Source organism: Mercenaria mercenaria, chromosome 18 (assembly GCF_021730395.1).
Source record: "Mercenaria mercenaria strain notata chromosome 18, MADL_Memer_1, whole genome shotgun sequence".
NCBI lineage: Eukaryota > Metazoa > Mollusca > Bivalvia > Venerida > Veneridae > Mercenaria > Mercenaria mercenaria.
The window spans coordinates 38,599,025-38,619,312 of NC_069378.1; the positions used below are offsets into that span (position 1 = coordinate 38,599,025).

The 20,288-nt window shown below is 37.9% G+C and overlaps 1 protein-coding gene across 3 annotated transcripts in view; it reads left to right on the forward strand.

Moving 5' to 3' along the window:
* LOC123539137 (inversin-like) overlaps positions 1-20,288 on the forward strand; it is a 223,521-nt gene that overhangs the window by 68,173 nt on the left and 135,060 nt on the right. For all 3 annotated transcript variants that reach the window (XM_045323631.2, XM_045323630.2, XM_045323629.2), the window contains exons 10-13: positions 996-1,102; positions 4,780-4,945; positions 8,196-8,403; positions 13,909-13,989. In XM_045323631.2, coding sequence (XP_045179566.1) covers positions 996-1,102; positions 4,780-4,945; positions 8,196-8,403; positions 13,909-13,989 — 562 coding nt within the window. The remainder of the gene's footprint in view (positions 1-995; positions 1,103-4,779; positions 4,946-8,195; positions 8,404-13,908; positions 13,990-20,288) is intronic.

Here is a 20,288-nt window from a genome sequence, read left to right on the forward strand (position 1 = left end):
GTTCCTTTTGAAAACTGGCCAGATGCCATCATGAGTTCCAGAGTTTTGGCCCCTTAAAGGGCCAAAGTTTGCTATTTTGGCTTTTGCAGCTATATAGAGACTTCATTTATGGTTCGATTTGATACAGATTTGCAAAATATCTTTAACAACAATAGATCTTGGATTCCATGATGAATCCGACAGATCCAGTCATAAGTTCTAGAGTTACGGTAAGATCTCGATTCCTTTCGAAAACCGGCTAGATTCCCTCATGGAATCTGGAGTTACTGCAAAATTTTCTGTTTTGGCCCTTTCAGCCATATAGAGGTTTCATTCCTGCTTTGATTTGATAGAAACTTGCACAGAATATTTATCTTGATGATCTCTCGGTCAAGTTCGAAACTCGGTCATGTGGGGTCATAAACTAAGTCACCAGGTAAAATCAAAGGAAAAGCTTGTTAACACCCTACAGGCCACAATATCTTCATGAAACTTGGTCAGAATGTTTATCTTGATGATTCCTTTGCCAAGTTCAAAACTGGGTCATATGGGGTCAAAAACTAGATCACCCACTCAAATGAAAGGAAAAGCTTGTTAACACTCTTGAGGCCACATTTGAGACCCTATCTTCATGAAACTCAGTAAGAATGTTTATCTTAATGATTCCTAGACCAAGTTAAAAACTGGGTCATGTGGGGTCAAAAACTAGGTCAACACTTAAATCAAAGGGAAAGCTTGTTAACACTGTAGAAGCCATGTTTATGACCCTATCTTCATTAAACTTGGTCAGAATGTTTATCTTGTTGATTCCAAGGCCAAGTTTAACAGGTGAGTGATATAGAGTCATCATGACCCTCTTGTTTTAAAAGTCATGGTCATGGTATTTAGTTCATCTAGACGGATGTGCTGTGAATCGATGATGAATGGGCTGTGTATTACAGAGAAACTTTGTAGCTGTTGGTAGCTGTAAATGATAATAATGTCTATTATATATGTCAGTATAACTTATTTTTCAGGTCATTCAAAGATAGTGTCTCTATTGTTAGACAACAATGCAGACTTTTCTAGTTCTGATCAAAATGGTGCTACCCCATTACATTATGCTGCCCAAAACAATTTTGATGTAAGTATAGAACAACAAAAATTTTGATGGTTAAAAGGTTCTATATTATAAGCTCAAAAGAGCACAACATGCTCAAGGTAAGTTGTTGTGAACACTCATCATACGTCATCCATCAACATTTTCTCAGAACATCTCCAAAACCAGTGGTAGAAGTTGATAAAACTTGATATGAATATTTCTTGGATGGTCCTCTTTTAAAGTTATTCAAAGGGTTTTCTATAGTGGCGGGGGCCCTCAGAGTGAAAAATTAAAACATCTGAAATACAAGCACAATTGTAAAGTAATCTCACACAAATGTTCCTTTGGTGAACCCTTGCCTAACCTGAACCCTTGCCTAACCTGAACCCTTGCCTAACCTAACCTGAACCCTTGCCTAACCTGAACCCTTGCCTAACCTGTACCCTTGCCTAACCTAACCTGAACCCTTGCCTAACCTAACCTGAACCCTTGCCTAACCTGAACCCTTGCCTAACCTAACCTGAACCCTTGCCTAACCTAACCTGAACCCTTGCCTAACCTGAACCCTTGCCTAACCTGTACCCTTGCCTAACCTAACCTGAACCCTTGCCTAACCTAACCTGAACCCTTGCCTAACCTGAACCCTTGCCTAACCTAACCTGAACCCTTGCCTAACCTAACCTGAACCCTTGCCTAACCTGTACCCTTGCCTAACCTAACCTGAACCCTTGCCAAACCTAACATGTACCCTTGCCTAACCATACGTTTGCCTAACCTAACCTGAACCCTTACCTAACCTGTACCCTTGCCTAACCTGAACCCTTGCCTAACCTAACCTGAACCCTTGCCTAACCTGAACCCTTGCCTAACCTAACCTGAACCCTTGCCTAATCTGTACCCTTGCCTAACCTAACCTGAACCCTTGCCTAACCTAACCTAACCTGAACCCTTGCCTAACCTGTACCCTTGCCTAACCTAACCTGAACCCGTGCCTAACCTAACCTGAACCCTTGCCTAACCTGAACCCTTGTCTAACCTGTACCCTTGCCTAACCTGAACCCTTGCCTAACCTAGCCTGAACACTTGGCTAACCCGAACCCTTGCCTAACCTAACCTGAACCCTTGTCTAACCTAACCTGAACCCTTGCCTAACCTAACCTGAACCCTTGCCTAACATGTACCCTTGCCTAACCTGTACCCTTGCCTAACCTAACCTGAACTCTTGCCTAACCTGTACCCTTGCCTAACCTGAACCCTTGCCTAACCTGTACCCTTGCCTAATCTGAACCCTTGCCTAACCTGTTTTATAAAATAATGGTCATTTTTGGGCATGGTCATAAACTGCAGACCTCTTTTTGCTCTGGCTTTCAACTGTTGTTAGAGGTCCATAACTCTCGCACCACTGTTTCATGAATCCTGTCCTCTTTTACTAAGAATGATATTTGCTTATATATGGGTAGATTTAATGATTTTGTGTTGTCCATGAGTTTGCTTGTCTAAAAAATTTGGCCAGACTATTCCTATGAAACTAAGTACTGGTGTTAATGCCCCTTAAGATATCTCTGTTACTATCAAAGCTTTTGAAACTTAAACAGTTATTTACTATCAAAGTCTACATGAGGAGAAACAATCCCTATAATGCTGATTTGAATTTTGACAGAGTTATGTCCCTTTTTCATCCTTTAAACAGTACAAATTAAACTTTTGATACCATTATCATCCTTGTTAAACGTATGTTTACTAATCATCAGTCGAGTATAAAGCTTTTACGAACAGATATTTACACGAAGTACTGATGCACGCATACACACTTCACTAGCAAAGTAAACAGACAGCTTGTGAACTTTAGTTGTTAATTCTGAACACACTTACACAGTGCTTTCTAGTATTGCACTATTTTAGGAACATTGATTTTGATCTTGTATACATCACACACTTACAGATTTCAGTGATTCAGGAATATTTCCGTTGAATCGGCAATGCACAAACTTTTTGACCCCTAAATATATCCACTTCAACAGTAGTTTTGATGTTTGATATCCCGCTTGAAACAATTGTAGACAAAGTTCTTGAGCTTTTGAAGAACTTACCAAGTTGTTTGTTTACACATAAACCACATAGAAATGGTAACAAGATCTAGCCATTATGGTTTAAAAAGAATATATGGAGGCAAAGATGGCTAAAGATGTTGCATTTAAAAAATTTACAGAGGGAGGAAAATAGCAGGTAATCTAAAGTTGTATTGGAATGAATTCAACATTCAAATCTCTTTGACAAGAGAAGACTTGCCCGCTGCTTCCCCAACCCCCTACCCCCACCACATCCACCCATACCCCCTCCTCCAATAAAAATATCCCCCCCCCCCCCTGCGAAGGCTGAAGGATATAGTTTTGGCATCCTCCATCCGGAGCCATATCTAGGAAGTGGTATAGAATTTTTAAGGTTTAGGAGTATATCACCAAAACACAGAAATATTTTATAAACGAATAACATCGTTACCAATATTTTACTTAACCATTACATGTTCTGTCGTACTGTCCCGTACTGAAAATATTCTGAAAAAGTTGTTCCCCTTTGAAAATGAATGCCATTTGTAAAGAAATAAAAATAAACAATTGCTGAAAACTGTGTTCCACTTAATTATGTAAAATTTCAACACTCGCATGCGATTGCAAATGAATCAAAACTAACATGTGTAACAGTTCTTTGAAAATGGTGAGTTTTTGAAGGTGTTTGACTGCCCGGAAGTGGGTCCCATTTAGGAAGTCTTTTTTTTAGGAATTCGATGTTTATTTTAGTATACTGACACTTGTTTTGTTGTTTTTGTAATGATATCGTGTATATTACTTATATTACTCTACAAAACAAGTGTCAGTATACTGATATAAGCATTAAATTCCGAAAAAAGAACTGTTTAAACAGGCCCCACTTCCAGACAGTCAAGCGCTTTTAAAAACTCACCATTTTCAAGGAACTGTTACACATGTTTGTTTTGATGCATTTGTAATAGCGTGCGAGTGTTGAAATTTCACATAACTAGGTGGAACACAGTTTTCAGTGATTGTTTATTTTTATTTCTTTACAAATGGCATTCATTTTCAAAGGGGGACAACTTTTTCAGAATATTTTCAGTACGGGACAGTACGGCAGAACATGTAATGGTCAGGTAAAATATTGGTAACGGTGTTGTTCGTTCATAAAATATTTCTGTGTTTTGGTGATATACTTCTAAACCTTAAATAAAACTTCATATGCATGTTTACCACTGTAGGGAAATGCAGCCTGTCAAGTTTCAGTCAGATTGCCAAAGTAACACCAGAGTTATGGCCCTTAGTAGTTTCTAATGTTAACCATATAGGACTATAAATATGGTAATTTCTGCTTCATAACTTGTGACATAATTGACCTAGAACTATGAAACTTTAATTGAATTTAGATCACCTTAATGTGGCAGTGCACACTCAGTTTTGTCAGGATCTCTTTAGTAACTTCAGAGTTATTGCCCTTTGTTAAAAAAATCCACATATTTGTAAATAACAAACTTACCAATTAGTAGAATTTCATTAAATTTCTTTCATTTTTTTTTTTCATGAACATTTATTATCAACATGTGAAGTTGTGTACCCACACCCGGTCATCCTCACAGCCCTGGTCACACCCCGTCCCCCTCCCCATCCCCCAGATAGAAGACATAACATAAGCGTAATTGTATTTTCAAGGAAACATGTGAGATGTTTTTAGCACGTGCAAGTGTCACAGATGAGGCAGATGTTGAAGGACGTACAGCATTTATGTGGGCAGCAGGCAAAGGAGCGGATCAAGTGATATCTGTTTTTATCAAACATAATGTAGACATACAACAAGTTGATAAAAATGGTGGATCAGGTAACATAATTATTTAAACTCTCGACATTTAAAATTGTTTTGATTTTGTAAAGATACTGAAGCTTACAGCACAAGACCTGTACAGTGTCTTTGTATTTTTAGGGTTGAATGGAAAACTGCCATAAAACGTATTAAATAAAGGAGTTACGACAATTTTCCATTCAGGCCACAGACACATTGTTCTGAAATTCATAAAACAGTCATCTAAGAAAAGAAATGTATAAGAATTAGTGTAATGGAATTCTAAAAATATCAGCAAAACCGAGAATAAAAAATAGCACACATGAAATATAACCTGCTCAGTAACATGTAGCAATGAGTTGCTCCCCTGACCGTGACATTTTGACTTTGAATATAAGTTAGGACACACATGAAAGGTGAAAATAGTGTTTAGTGTGACAAGTGTATCAGATAGAAAATGTGACCTCTGGAGTGTTTTCATGATGCCAAAAATGTTATATGTCCGATGGTTTGCCTTTGTCTGCATGTCTGTCTGTCAGTCTGAGTTTGTGTTTTGCATATCTCAAAAAGTATTTGACCTAGAGTCATCAAACATAGGATCACTATTCAGCATACCTTTTAAGCACTGCTATGTGTATTGTCTTAGCAAAGAAATAAATTCCACAGAACAATTTCATAACTTCTTGTTCAGATGACATATATTCTGTCAGAGCATATATATTGGTACAATATAATACATGAACATTCTGTAGCTGTAAATGGATACAATAGGGCTCAAGACTGATAGAAATATCCGGAGTAGGAGACGAGCAGCTGTTTACTGCTGTGTTAGCTGGCAGCCTAAAAGGCAGAAAAATCTTCAAGGTTTCTTCTTTTCTAATTAACAAAAACAAATTGCAGTCTTACATAAATAGTATGTCCAAGATTGACATACATGTAAACAGTGTTATACAAATACCTGGTACCCAAGTTGTGAAAATTGCTACAGTTGCTGTTTGTCGCTTATTTAAAGTTTGAATCCTATCCGTAGGTAATTTGAGGGTTAGCCAGTAGCTTGCCAGTAGGTTACTTGGATGGGAGGGTTAGCCATAAGCTTGCAAATAGGTAACATGGATGAAGGAGGGTTAGCCAGTAGCTTGTCAGTAGGTAACTTGAATGAAGGAGAGTTAACAAGTAGCTTGTTAGTAGGTAACTTGGATGAAGGAGGGTTAGCCAGTAGCTTGTCAATAGGTAACTTGAATGAAGGAGGGTTAGCCAGTAGCTTGTCAGTAGGTAACTTGAATGAAGGAGAGTTAACCAGTAGCTTGTTAGTAAGTAACTTGGATGAAGGAGGGTTAGCCAGTAGCTTGTCAGTAGGAAACTTGAATGAAGGAGAGTTAACCAGTAGTTTGTTAGTAGGTAACTTGGATGAAGGAGGGTTAGCCAGTAGCTTGTCAGTAGGTAACTTGAATGAAGGAGAGTTAACCAGTAGCTTGTTAGTAGGTAACTTGGATGAAGGAGGGTTAGCCAGTAGCTTGTCAATAGGTAACTTGGATGAAGGAGGGTTAGCCAGTAGCTTGCCAGTAGGTTACTTGAATGAAAGAGGGCTAGCCAGTAGCTTGCCAGCAGAAAACTTGAATGCAGGAGCATTAACCAGTAGCTTGCCAGTAGGTAACTTAAAAGGAGAGTTAACCATTAGCAGGCCAGTAAGTTACTTAAATGCAGGAGGGTTAACCAGTGCTTTGCCAGTAGGTTACTTGAATGAAGGAGAGTTAGCCGGTAGCTGGCCAGTAGGTAACTTGAATAAAGGAGAGAGTTAACTGGTAGCAGGCTGGTAGGTAACTTGAATGCAGAAGAGTTAAACAAAAGCTTGCCAGTAGGTAACTTGAATAAAGGAGAGTAACTAGTAGCATGCTGGTAGGTAGCTTGAATGCAGAAGAGTTAAACAGAAGCTTGCCAGTAGGTAACTTGAATAAAGGAGAGGTAACTAGTAGCATGCCGGTAGGTAACTTGAATGCAGAAGAGTTAAACAGAAGCTGGCCAGTAGGTACTTGAATAAAGGAGAGTTAACTAGTAGCATGCCAAGGGTAACTTGAATGCAGAAGAGTTAAACAGAAGCTGGCCAGTAGGTAACTTGAATAAAAGAGAGTTAACTGGTAGCATGCCGGTAGGTAACTTGAATGCAGAAGAGTTAAAAAGAAGCTTGCCTGTAGGTAACTTGAATAAAGGTGAGTTAACTGGTAGCAGGCCGGTAGGTAGCTTGAATGCAGAAGAGTTAGCCAGAAGCTGGCCAGTAGGTAACTTGAATAAAGGAGAGTTAACTGGTAGCATGCCAGTAGTTAACTTGAATGCAGAAGAGTTAAAAAGAAGCTTGCCTGTAGGTAACTTGAATAAAGGAGAGTTAACTGGTAGCAGGCCAGTAGGTAGCTTGAATGCAGAAGAGTTAAACAGAAGCTGGCCAGTAGGTAACTTGAATAAAGGAAAGTTAACTAGTAGCATGCCGGTAGGTAGCTTGAATGCAGAAGAGTTAAAAAGAAGCTTGCCTGTAGGTAACTTGAATAAAGGAGAGTTAACTGGTAGCAGGCCGGTAGGTAGCTTGAATGCAGAAGAGTTAAAAAGAAGCTTGCCTGTAGGTAACTTGAATAAAGGAGAGGTAACTGGTAGCATGCCGGTAGGTAGCTTGAATGCAAAAGAGTTAAACAGAAGCTGGCCAGTAGGTAACTTGAATAAAGGAGAGTTAACTAGTAGCATGCCGGTAGGTAACTTGAATGCAGAAGAGTTAAACAGAAGCTGGCCAGTAGGTAACTTGAATAAAGGAGAGTTAACTGGTAGCAGGCCGGTAGGTAGCTTGAATGCAGAAGACTTAAAAAGAAGCTTGCCAGTAGGTAACTTGAATAAAGGAGAGTTAAGTAGTAGCATGCTGGTAGGTAACTTGAATGCAGAAGAGTTAAACAGAAGCTGGCCAGTAGGTAACTTGAATAAAGGAGAGTTAGCTAGTAGCATGCCAAGGGTAACTTGAATGCAGAAGAGTTAAACAGAAGCTGGCCAGTAGGTAACTTGAATAAAGGAGAGTTAGCTGGTAGCATGCCAGTAGGTAACTTGAATGAAGGAAGGTTAGCCAGTAGCTGGCAAGTAGGTAACTTGAATGAAACAGGGTTAACCAGTAGCTGGCCAGTAGATTTATCTTTTCGAGTGTTATAAATAGAATTTTCAAAATCTTCCCCAGATAAAGCAGCATATTATTTACTAATAGCTGAAAGAGATTATTTCTGTTACCAAAATCATTAAGATTTACTCTGCATGTTTCCAGCTTTACATGCTGCTGCACTTTCGGGCCATGCATCTTCTGTGAAATTACTGCTGGACCATGGAGCACACATTGATGCTACAGACTTTATGAAGCATACACCGTTGTTCCGAGCATGTGAGATGGGACATACAGATGTTGTACAGACTCTGATAGATGATGGAGCAAGAGTAGACATGCTAGATGATGATGGCAGATCTCCGCTACACTGGTACATGTAGTATGCCTTTCTATCTAGCAAACCATCACATCTTAAATACCATCTTGATTACTAGGGATATGCAGTATTCACCAGTTTAACGGTGTTGTTTATTGTGGTAAGGTGCAGTAAGTGAATCATTGTCACTGGTATATTTTTGGATATTAAGTATCTGGCAAAGTTTGGAAATACATAATTCTGTTTGTTATTTCAAGAAATAATTGACTAAAAAGTCCTAGTCTTGGCCATTGTTAGTGTCAGACTAGTTATTAATACCCTGTAAACTTCACCTATAGTGTATCTTTACCTGTGAAAAACAAGCAAGATTGTAAGTGCCAGGAGGTTCATCACCAAATGTCAAGTTATCAACCATCCTATCTGCCAAATTGCATACAAACTAAATGTGTATGCTAAAGAGCATTAAGAATGAACGAGTTTGAATTCATGAAGTGTCATACCCAAACCCAGACCCCTAGCTCAAAGGTCAAGGTCACACTTGGACGGTCAATAGTGTTTATTTTTCCTGCCCTGTCCATAACTTTGTCATCCATTATGTGGGTCATGTGGGGTCAAAAACTAGGTCACTAGGCCAGATGAAAGGAAATCTTGTTAACTCTCTAGAGACCACATTTTTAGCTCACCTGTCCCGAAGAGACAAGGTGAGCTTTTGTGATCGCGCAGTGTCCGTCGTACGTGCGTCCGTCCGTCCGTAAACTTTGCCTTGTGACATCTCTAGAGGTCACATTTTTCATGGGATCTTTATGAAAATGGGTCAGAATGTTCATCTTGGTAAATTCTAGGTCAAGTTCGAAACTGGGTCACGTGCCTTCAAAAACTAGGTCAGTAGGTCTAAAAATAGAAAAACCTTATGACCTCTCTAGAGGCCATAATTTTCAATGGATCTTCATGAAAATTGGTCAGAATGTTCACCTTGATGATATCTAGGTCAAGTTCGAAACTGGGTCACGTGCCTTCAAAAACTAGGTCAATAGGTCTAAAAATAGAAAAACCTTGTGACCTCTCTAGAGGCCATATATTTCACAAGATCTTCATGAAAGTTAGTCAGAACGTTCACCTTGATGATATCTAGGTCAAATTCGAAACTGGGTCACGTGCCATCAAAAACTAGGTCAGTAGGTCAAATAATAGAAAAACTTGTGACCTCTCTAAAGGCCATATTTTTCATGGGATCTGTATGAAAGTTGGTCTGAATGTTCATCTTGATGATATCTAGGTCAAGTTTGCAAATGGGTCATGTGCGGTCAAAAACTAGGTCAGTAGGTCTAAAACTAGAAAGACCTTTTGACCTCTCTAGAAGCCATATACTTCATGAAATCTTCATGAAAATTGGTCAGAATGTTCAACTTGATGATACCTAAGTCAAGTTCGAAAGTGGGTCACGTTCCATCAAAAACTAGGTCATTAGGTCAAATAATAGAAAAACCTTGTGACCTCTCTAGAGGCCATATTTTCCATGGGATCTGTATGAAAGTTGATCTGAATATTTATCTTGATGATATCTAGGTCAAGTTTGAAAGTGGGTCACGTGCCATCAAAAACTAGGTCAGTAGGTCAAATAATAGAAAAACCTTGTGACCTCTCTAGAGGCCATATTTTTCAATGGATCTTCATGAAAGTTGGTCTGAATGTTCATCTTGACGATATCTAGGTCAAGTTCGAAACAGGGTCATGTGCGGTCAAAAACTAGGTCAGTAGGTCTAAAAATAGAAAAACCTTGTGACCTCTCTAGAGGCCATACTTGTGAATGGATCTCCATAAAAATTGGTCAGAATGTTCATCTTGATGATATCTAGGTCAAGTTCGAAAGTGGGTCACATGTATCTCCATGAAATCTCGGATGGGTTAAAAAAATAGGTCACTAGACTAAATCGAAGGAAAATCTTGCTTACAGTCTAGAGGCCACATTTTTGCTTCAATCTTCATGAAACTTGGTAAGAATGTTTATCTCCTTGAAAACTCGGACGAGTTTGAAACTTGGTCATGTGGTATCAAAAATTGGGTCAATAGGTGAAACATGTTTACACTGTTATGGTATGTTACTCTGGTGAGCGACCTAGGGCCATCTTGGCCCTCTTGTTTTGAGCTCACCTGTCACAAAGTGACAAGGTGAGCTTTTGTGATCGCGCGGCGTCCGTCCTGTGTCCGTGCATACGTAAACTTTTGCTTGTGACCACACTAGAGGTCACATTTTTCATGGGATCCTTATGAAAGTTGGTCAGAATGTTCATCTTGATGATATCTAGGTCAAGTTTGAAACTGGGTCATGTGCAGTCCAAAACTAGGTCAGTAGGTCTAAAAATAGAGAAACCTTGTGACCTCTCTAGAGGCCATATTTTTCAATGGATCTTCATGAAAATTGGTCAGAATGTTCAACTTGATGATATCTAGGTCAGGTTCGAAACTGGGTCATGTATGATCAAAAACTAGGTCAGTAGGTTTAAAAATAGAAAAACCTTGTGACCTCTCTAGAGGCCATATTTTTCATGGGATCTGTATGAAAGTTGGTCTGAATGTTCATCTTGATCATATCTAGATCAAGTTCAAAACTGGGTCATGTGCGGTCAAAAACTAGGTCAGTAGGTCTTAAAATAGAAAAACCTTGTGACCTCTCTAGAGGCCATATTTTTCATGAGATCTTCATGAAAATTGGTGAGAATGTTCACCTTGATGATAGCTAGGTCAAGTTTAAAACTGGGCCACGAGCCTTTAAAAACTAGGTCATTAGGTCAAATAATAGAAATACTTTGTGACCTTTCTAGAGGCCATATTTTTCAATGGATCTTCATGAAAATTGGTCAGAATGTTCACCTTGATGATATCTAGTTCAAGTTTGAAACTGGGTCACATGCCTTCAAAAACTAGGTCAGTAGGTCAAATAATAGAAAAACCTTGTGACCTCTCTAGAGGCGATATTTTTCATGGGATATGTATGAAAGTTGGTCTGAATATTCATCCTGATGATATTTAGATCAAGTTCGAAACTGGGTCATGTGCGGTCCAAAACAAGGTCAGTAGGTCTAAAAATAGAAAAACCTTGTGACCTCCCTAGAGGCCATATTTTTCAATGGATCTTCATGAAAATCAGTCAGAATTTTCACCTTGATGATATCTAGGTCAAGTTTGAAACTAGGTCAACTGCGGTCAAAAACTAGGTCAGTAGGTCTGAAAATAGAAAAAAACCATGTGACCTCCCTAGAGGCCATATCTTTCAATGGATCTTCATGAAAATTGGTCAGAATGTTCACCTTGATGATATCTAGGTCAGGTTCGAAACTTTGCTTTTTTGGCCCCTTTTTGCAATGTTTATATTTAGTGACATGTAGTAAACTACTACTACTTTGTGACTATTAAATATTGTAAATTAATTGCTAGATTTATGTCCAATGCATTATTACCCATTCACATTACACGTTTCTCGGCAGGAAATAACACATGCACAAGTTCAATAGGTTGTAATTTTAGATGCAGACACGCATTCATTTTGCAAAAAAAATAATTGGATGAAAGTCTAGCAACCTGTTTATAATAGTTTACTTAATAAAAACAAAAGCCATTTACAGAACTATTTTTCATGACTCTAAACCATTTATATTGCATCAGTTGTGTGCAAAAATCCATGAGTGGTGGGGGCATATAGATTTGCTCTTGTCCGTGCGTCCGTCCGTGCATCCGTGCGTCCGTCCGAAGTTCGTGACGCGTCTAGCTCAAAAAGTATTATATATAAATTGATGAAACCTTGCACGAGTCTTTATATGAACTTGCGCACTTTCTGTTTTTCGTCTGGCTCTGCCCCCTAATTTTAGAATTATGGCCCCTGAAATAGTCAAAAATGCACATTTTCACCTTCTAGCTCAAAAAGTATTTAATATAGATTCTTGAAACCTTGCATGAGTCTTAATCATGATATGAACTTGCGCATCTCCTATTTTCAATCTGGGTCTGCGTCCTATTTCTAGAGTTATGGCCCCTGAAATAGTCAAAAATGCACATTTTCACCTTGTGACACACTTAGCTCAAAAAGTATTTGATATAAATTGATGAAACCTTGCATGAGTCTTTATCATGATATGAACTTGCACACCTACTATTTTTCATCTGGGTCTGCCCCCTATTTCCAGAGTTATTGCCCCTGAAATAGTAAAAAAATGCACATTTTCACCTAATTATGTGCCTCACTCAGAAAGTATTTAATGTAAATTCATGAAACCTTGCTTGAGTCATTATCATAATGTGACCTTGCACACTTGGCATTCTTCTTGAGAATTTTAGCATTTATTACAGAGTTAGGGCCCTTGAAATAGCCAAAATAGTGGATTTTTTGTTTGTCATGCTCATAGCTCAAAATGTTTATGGTATAGAAGAATGAATCCTTTTCATAATTTTATTTTTGAGGCTTTAAGACTGCAAACATTTGAATTATATCCCCATATTTGTGACAAATGTACCAGTGGGGGGCACACCCTGTGTCCTACAGACACATTCTAGTTAGCAACATAAAATAAGTAAATCTAATTATTAGTGGGTTTTTTTTCAATTTGCAATGCAATAACTAGTTCTTGTTTGAAACATGATCAAATGATCAGTGTGATGAACTTTATATTTGTTTCGATTATGAATGCTAATTGTGCAAGACTATATCCCAGGTGCTACGGTTTTGACACTTTTTAATTGGCGCCGATTTTTCTTATTGAATATTTCAGTTTCATTAAGTTTTGCAAATTAGGGGTCGTATAATTATAGATGACGCAATTGTTAATTGGTACATGATCACTTGCTAATCTCCCGCGGCGTAGATTGCAAATTTGGTAACCATGATAGCGCTGTTTGACACGTGTAGGTTTCACATGTAAAAACAAAATGATATACTAGATCTATTCCTGTGGAAATTATGAATTTTTTTTTTTCAAAAAATGAAAATCCACGAATTTACGTTCCTATGATACAGCCGTTTTGGCCAAAACTAAGAAATTTCGTGCTGACGAAATTTAATGATTTCACAGTATTAGCCGTTAAAAGCTGACACTGCACAGCAAGTACCGTAACTCTACATTGCTTTTTGCAAGAATTATGGCCCCTTTTGGACTTAGAAAATCATGGGTAGGACAATATTTCTATTATACAAAGACAGCAAAATCAGATGAGTGTCTGCACCCGCAAGGCGATGCTCTTGTTTTTATGCACATTATCTCTATAAACCCATTGTATCCTTATGATCCAGATAACTTTCACAGTAGGAATATATAGTTTCTTTGGTCCCTGTCTCCCAGATGACTTTCACAGTAGGAATATATGATTTCTTTGGTCCCTGTCTCCCAGATAACTTTCACAGTAGGAATATATAGTTTCTTTGGTCCCTGTCTTAACATTCTCCATTCCTTGTATCAAAGCGGTGTCTAAGGACAGTGATCACCTGTAGCGATATCTTTTGTTTAAATTTACATTGAAAAAGTTAATATAAAAATCTCCTCAGAACTTTCCTTTCTCCATATATTTCAGGGCTGCACTTGGAGGTCATGCCTATATATGTCAGACTTTAATCAAATATGGTGTCGACCCAAATATCAAAGATTCATCAGGGTAAATCTTTTACATACTTTAAAATATTATAACACTTTCATGAGAAAATGGATGTTGTTTTTGCTACCTTTGTATGGAATGATATTGTTTTCTAGTATGTATATATGCTGAAGGTTTAAGAGGAAATTAGTTTGATATTGCTGATTGTTGTAATATCGATGACAGCCTCCTACACTGAAGAGGGAGTATATTGTTTGGGCATTTTCTTGCCTACCTAGTAGGGAAAGTATACATTTGTCTGAGCATGCCCTAGGGATAGATATTCCTGTCTTTCCCTAGGGAAAAACCTTGTCTAAAATAGCATATACATAGGTGACATTACATAGAACTGGGGCTATTATTTAGAGGTTATCATACTGGGCATACTAGAAGAGGTATTGGCTCAAGGGCTAATACCGGTCTAGTATGCCAATATCACCTTAAAGCACACTAGTCCTGTTTTATAACCTTTTTATTGCATATGTTCCACTATACTGTTAAAGTGAAAACGACATTAAAATAATTTCGTGTTGCACAGTGCCTTTGAACGTTCATGTAATGTGCGGGAAAGTCAACGTTTTCTGATGAGGCTGGTGTCATTTCCTTTCAAACATTTGTTTTAAATTCATGCATTTTAGTGCTGTAGTTTCTTGTGTCAGCCTCATTCAACTACGACAGAAGAGAAGGTAGCGAGCTTATGTATTCATACCATGTATTCTTTTGTAAAATAAATGTTAGTTTGTATATACTTGACATTCTGCCAGTGGAAGTATAAAATCTTGATGTTTTGAACAGCCGGAAGTGTGCCTGAAATGGATTTTTGGCACACCCACAAGTGTGCCTCATAGCAATATCAGGCACGCCAGCTCACACGAACAGGAATATCGGCCTCACTCTGCTCATATACGTTTAAATTCAGTGCAAATTTTTAGCTCACCTGGAAAGGTGAGCTTTAGTGATCGCCCTGTGTCCGTCGTCCGTCCGTCCGTCGTCGTCGACTGTTAACACTCTAGAGGTCACATTTTTGGCCCAATCTTAATCAAACTCAGTCAGAATGTTACCCTCAATAAAATCTTGAACGAGTTCGATATTGGGTCATCTGGGGTCAAAAAATAGGTCACCAGGTCAAATCAAAGGAAAAGCTTGTTAACACTCTAGAGGTCACATTTTTGGCCCATTCTTAATGAAACTTGGTCAGAATGTACCTTTAATAAAATCTTGGACAAGTTTGATACTGGGTCATCTTGGGGCAAAAACTAAGTCACCAGGTCAAATCAAAGGAAAAGCTTGTTAACACTCTAGAGGTCATAATTTTGGCCCAATCCTAATGAAGCTTGATCAGAGTGTTATCCTTAATAAAATTTTGGACGAGTTCGATATTGGGTCATCTGGGGTTAAAAACTAGGTCACCAGGTCAAATCAAAGGAAAAGCTTGTTAACACTGTAGAGGCCGCATTTATGACTGTATCTTCATGAAGCTTGGCCAGAATGTTAATATTGATGATCTTAAGGTCCAGCTTGAATCTGGGTCATGTAGGATCAAAAACTAGGTCTCCAGGTCAAATCAAAGGAAAAGCTAGTTTACACTGTATAGGCCACATTTATGACCATATCTTAATGAAACTTGGTCAAAATGTTATTCTTGGTGATCTGTAGCTCAGGTTCAAATCTGGGTTAGGTGGGTCAAAAACTAGGTCACCAGGTCAAATCAAAGGAAAAGTTAGTTAACACTCTACAGGCCATATTTATGATGAAACTTGGTCAGAATGTTAAACTTGATGATCTATAGGACAGGTTCGAATCTGGGTCAGGTGGGGTCAAAAACTAGGTCACAAGGTCATTTCAAAGGAAAAGCTTGTTAACACTCTAGAGGCCACATTTACATGTATGACTGTATCTTCATGAAACTTAGTCAGAATGTTAAACTTGATGATCTTTAGGTCAAGTTTGAATCTGGGTCATGTCGGGTCAAAAACTAGGTCACGGGGTCAGATGAAAGGAATAGCTAGTTAACACTTTAGAGGCCATATTTATGACCATATCATAATGAAACTTGGTCAGAATGTTAATCTTGATGATCTCAAGGTCAATTGGTAAGGTGAGCAATACAGGGCCTTCATGGCCCTCTTGTTACTATATTTAGTAACATATGCAATAAGACATCATAAACTATATAAATAATATCAGGAAATACCCAAATTTATTTGTCACACCGATCTATTTTGAATACGATAGCCAAGAAAATGATCTAACATGTCTGCCTGCGTAAGATAGCTGTTTTCCAATACCTCTGGACAGCTTGGGCAAAAAACTGTGCTAATGCAAAAATTTTTTATTGCACACTGATCGCTGGTAGGAAAAAAAACATCCTAAACAGGTTACTAAGCCATGTAAAATCCTTATAGTCTGTCGGTCTATTAGTTGGTCTTTAGTTGGTTTCTGATCTGTAACTAGAGACTGCTTGGTCTTACAATTGTCATCGGATATTTGCCTGTGGTCATTAGATGACGCTTACAGTTTTAGGGATCACAGTAACCTTGAGACTAAATAATCAGATGATTGCCTTTGGTCAGTAAATGACTCCTACTGTTTGGGGATCAGTACGTCAAAGGTCAGGGTCATTAAACTTCCCAGGACAATTGCCCGTGTTGGGTAGATGACTAATAATGTTTGTTTATTTGTCAGTAGCCTCTTACAGGTTGTCATAGGAGCATATGTAGGCATAGGAAATAGAGATCAATATAATTGCACCTTGACTAGTCTTACCAGGTGTTCTGTATTACAAAAGTGCTTCTATTGTGACATTTTGATACAAGCAAAACTGTATTATCTGCACTATAAAATACTTACTGGTATTTCATTTTATTATCGTCTGGTTAAAAGTTAATTTTTTACTATAAGTAAGTTGACAAAATCATAGGAACCATGTTTTGAGAGATAAATCAAACACATACGAATAAATCCTAAATGTTTTTGTTGTGTGAAAATGTATGATATTGTGTCTTAAACTGTTTTCATTTTCTACTCAATTGTGTAATTGCAAGGGAAGTAACTTACAGATATCTCTGCTTATAAGTACTAGCCCAAGGCAAGAGTTGTCATTCTTTGCGGATCACACCTTTAAATTAAATATTAAAACTTCTGTTATTGATATTAACAAAACTATCATAAATTTCACATTTGTGAAATCATTTTTGGTTATTTCAAGGACTTGGAAATCAATTTCTAGACTTTATTTAATGTATTTCTATCATTGAAAATTTTAGGGTCTACCGTAGATACCCACGTATAATGTTTTTAGCTCACCTGAGCATGAAGTGCTCAAGGCGAGCTTTTGTGATCGCCCTGTGTCCGTTGTCAGTCGTCCGTCGTCAACAATTTTACTGTTAACACTCTAGAGGTCACAATTTTGGCCTAATCTTAATGAAACTTGGTCAGAATGTTACCCTCATAAAAATCTTGTATGACTTTGATATTTGGTCATCTGGGGTCAAAAACTAGGTCACAGAGTCAAATCAAAGGAAAAAGCTTGTTAACACTCTAGAGGTCACAATTTTGGCCAATCTTATGAAATATTGGTCGAATGTTACCCTTAATAAAATCTTGGATGAGTTTGATATTAGGTCACCTGGGTTCAAAAACTAGGTCACCAAGTCAGATCAAAGGAAAAGCTTGTTAACACTCTAGAGGTCATATTTTTAGCTCACCTGTCACAAAGTGACAAGGTGAGCTTTTGTGATCGCGCGGTGCACGTGTCCGTCCGTGCTGTGCGTCCGTAAACTATTGCTTGTGACCACTCTAGAGGTCCAATTTTTCATGGGATCTTATGAAAGTTGGTCGAATGTTCATCTTGATGATATCTAGGTCAAGTTGTAATGGGTCACATGCCATCAAAAACTAGGTCAGTAGGTCTAAAAATAGAAAAACCTTGTGACCTCTCTAGAGGCCATATATTTCACAAGATCTTCATGAAAGTTAGTGAGAATGTTCACCTTGATGATATCTAGGTCAAATTTGAAACTGGGTCACGTGCCATCAAAAACTAGGTCAGTAGGTCTAAAAATAGAAAAACCTTGTGACCTCTCTAGAGGCCATATTTTTCATGGACTCGTACGAAAGTTGTCTGAATGTTCATCTTGATGATATCTAGGTCAAGTTTAAAACTGGGTCAACTGCCGGTCAAAAACTAGGTCAGTAGGTCTAAAATTATATAAAATCTTTTGACCTCTCTAGAGGACCATATTTTTCAATGGGTCTTCATGAAATTGATCTGAATGTTCACCTTGATGATATCTAGGTCAGTTTCGAAACTGGGTCACATGCGGTAAAAACTAGGCAGTAGGTATAAAATAGAAAACTTGTGACCTCTCTAGAGGCCATATTTTTAATCGATCTTCATGAAAGTTAGTGAGAATGTTCACCTTGATGATATCTAGGTACAGTTCAAACAGGGTCACGTACTTCAAAAACTAGGTCAATAGGTCAAATAATAGAAAAACCTTGTGACCTCTCTAGAGACCATATTTTTCAATGGATCTTCATGAAATTGTTAGACTTTTATCTTGATATATCTAGGTCAAGTTCAAAACTGGATCACATGAGCTCAAAAACTAGGTCACTATGTCAAATAATAGAAAAAACGATGTCATACTCAAAACTGGGTCATGTGGGAAGAGGTGAGCGATTCAGGACCATCATGGTCCTCTTGTTGACCCAATCTTAATGAAACTTGGTCAGAATGTTACCCTCAATAAAATCTTGGACGATTTCGATATTGGGTCATCTGGGGTTAAAAACTAGGCCACCAGGTCAAATCAAAGGAAAAGCTTGTTAACACTCTAGAGGTCACAATTTTAACCCAATCTTAATCAAACTCGGTCAGAATGTTACCCTCAATAAAATCTTGGATGAATTTGATGTTGGATCATCTGGGGTCAAAAACTAGGTCACCAGGGCAAATCAAAGGAAAAGTTTGTTAACACTGTAGAGAGCACATTTATGACTGTATCTTCATGAAACTTGGTCAGAATGTTACTCATGATGATCTCAAAGTCCATTTGAATCTGGGTCATGTATGGTCAAAAACTAGGTCACCAGGTCAAATCAAAGGAAAAGCTAGTTAACACTCTAGAGGCCACATTTATGACCATATCTTAATGAAACTTGGTCAGAATAATAATCTTGATGATCTATAGGTCATGTTCAAATCTGGGTCAGGTGGGGTCAAAAACTAGGTCACTGGGTCAAATCAAAGGAAAAGCTTGTTAACAGTCTAGAGGCCACATATATGACTTATCTTCATGAAACTTAGTCAGAATGTTAATCTTGATGATCTTTAGGTCAAGTTCGAATCTGGGTCATGAGGGGTCAAAAACAAGGTCACCTGGTCAAATCAAAGGAAAAGCTTGTTAACACTCTAGAGGCCACATTTATGACTGTATCTTCATGAAACTTAGTCAGAATGTTAATCTTGATGATCTTTAGGTCAGGTTCGAATCTGAGTCATATGGGGTCAATAACTAGGTCACCAGGTCAAATCAAAGGAAAAGTTAGTTAACACTTTAGAGGCCACATTTATGACCATATCTTAACTATCTTGATGATCTTTAGGTCAGTAGGTCAGGTGAGCAATACAGGGCCTTCATGGCCCTCTTGTTTTACTCCTGGTACCACCCCCGAATCATGGGTGCGCATTATACACAGGTATAGACAATTTTCCAACTTCAAAACAAATTTTGTTTCCGATTTTCACCGTTTTGGTAAAGGGAAACTATTCTCCACGCTTACTGTCTACGCTAAAATCTAAGATTGCCGTTACGTTCCGTAAAAGATCGAGTAGTTTATTTTTCTTTCAAACAAAATTAATTTCATATAAATTTAAAAGTATTTTGATGAAAGAAATATTAAAATTCACAAATATGAGGATACTTATAAAAACTCGAGTATTGTCTTTAACTGAGATCAAATTGTGAACACCAAAATAGACACAAGGTGACAAGCTAATTGCCGATAATTACTGGCTATTTGATCGTAACAAAAAGACTATCACACCTTTTGTTATAGGTTTGAATTGAGAAGGTCATATCATTTTGAAAGATACCATTCTGAAATATTGAAACAGTTGCTTTCTATTTATTCAGAATATTTAATTAAAAAAAGAAACAACAACAAATTTATATAACAATATTTTACTAGTTCTATTTTCGAGAAAACAAAAATCGATAGTACTGCGAGACTGATGCTGCTCTCCGCCGCGGAGGTAGAATTTTTTACCGGTGTCGATGTAAACTCTACTTTCGTTTTCCATCCATCTCAGAGTT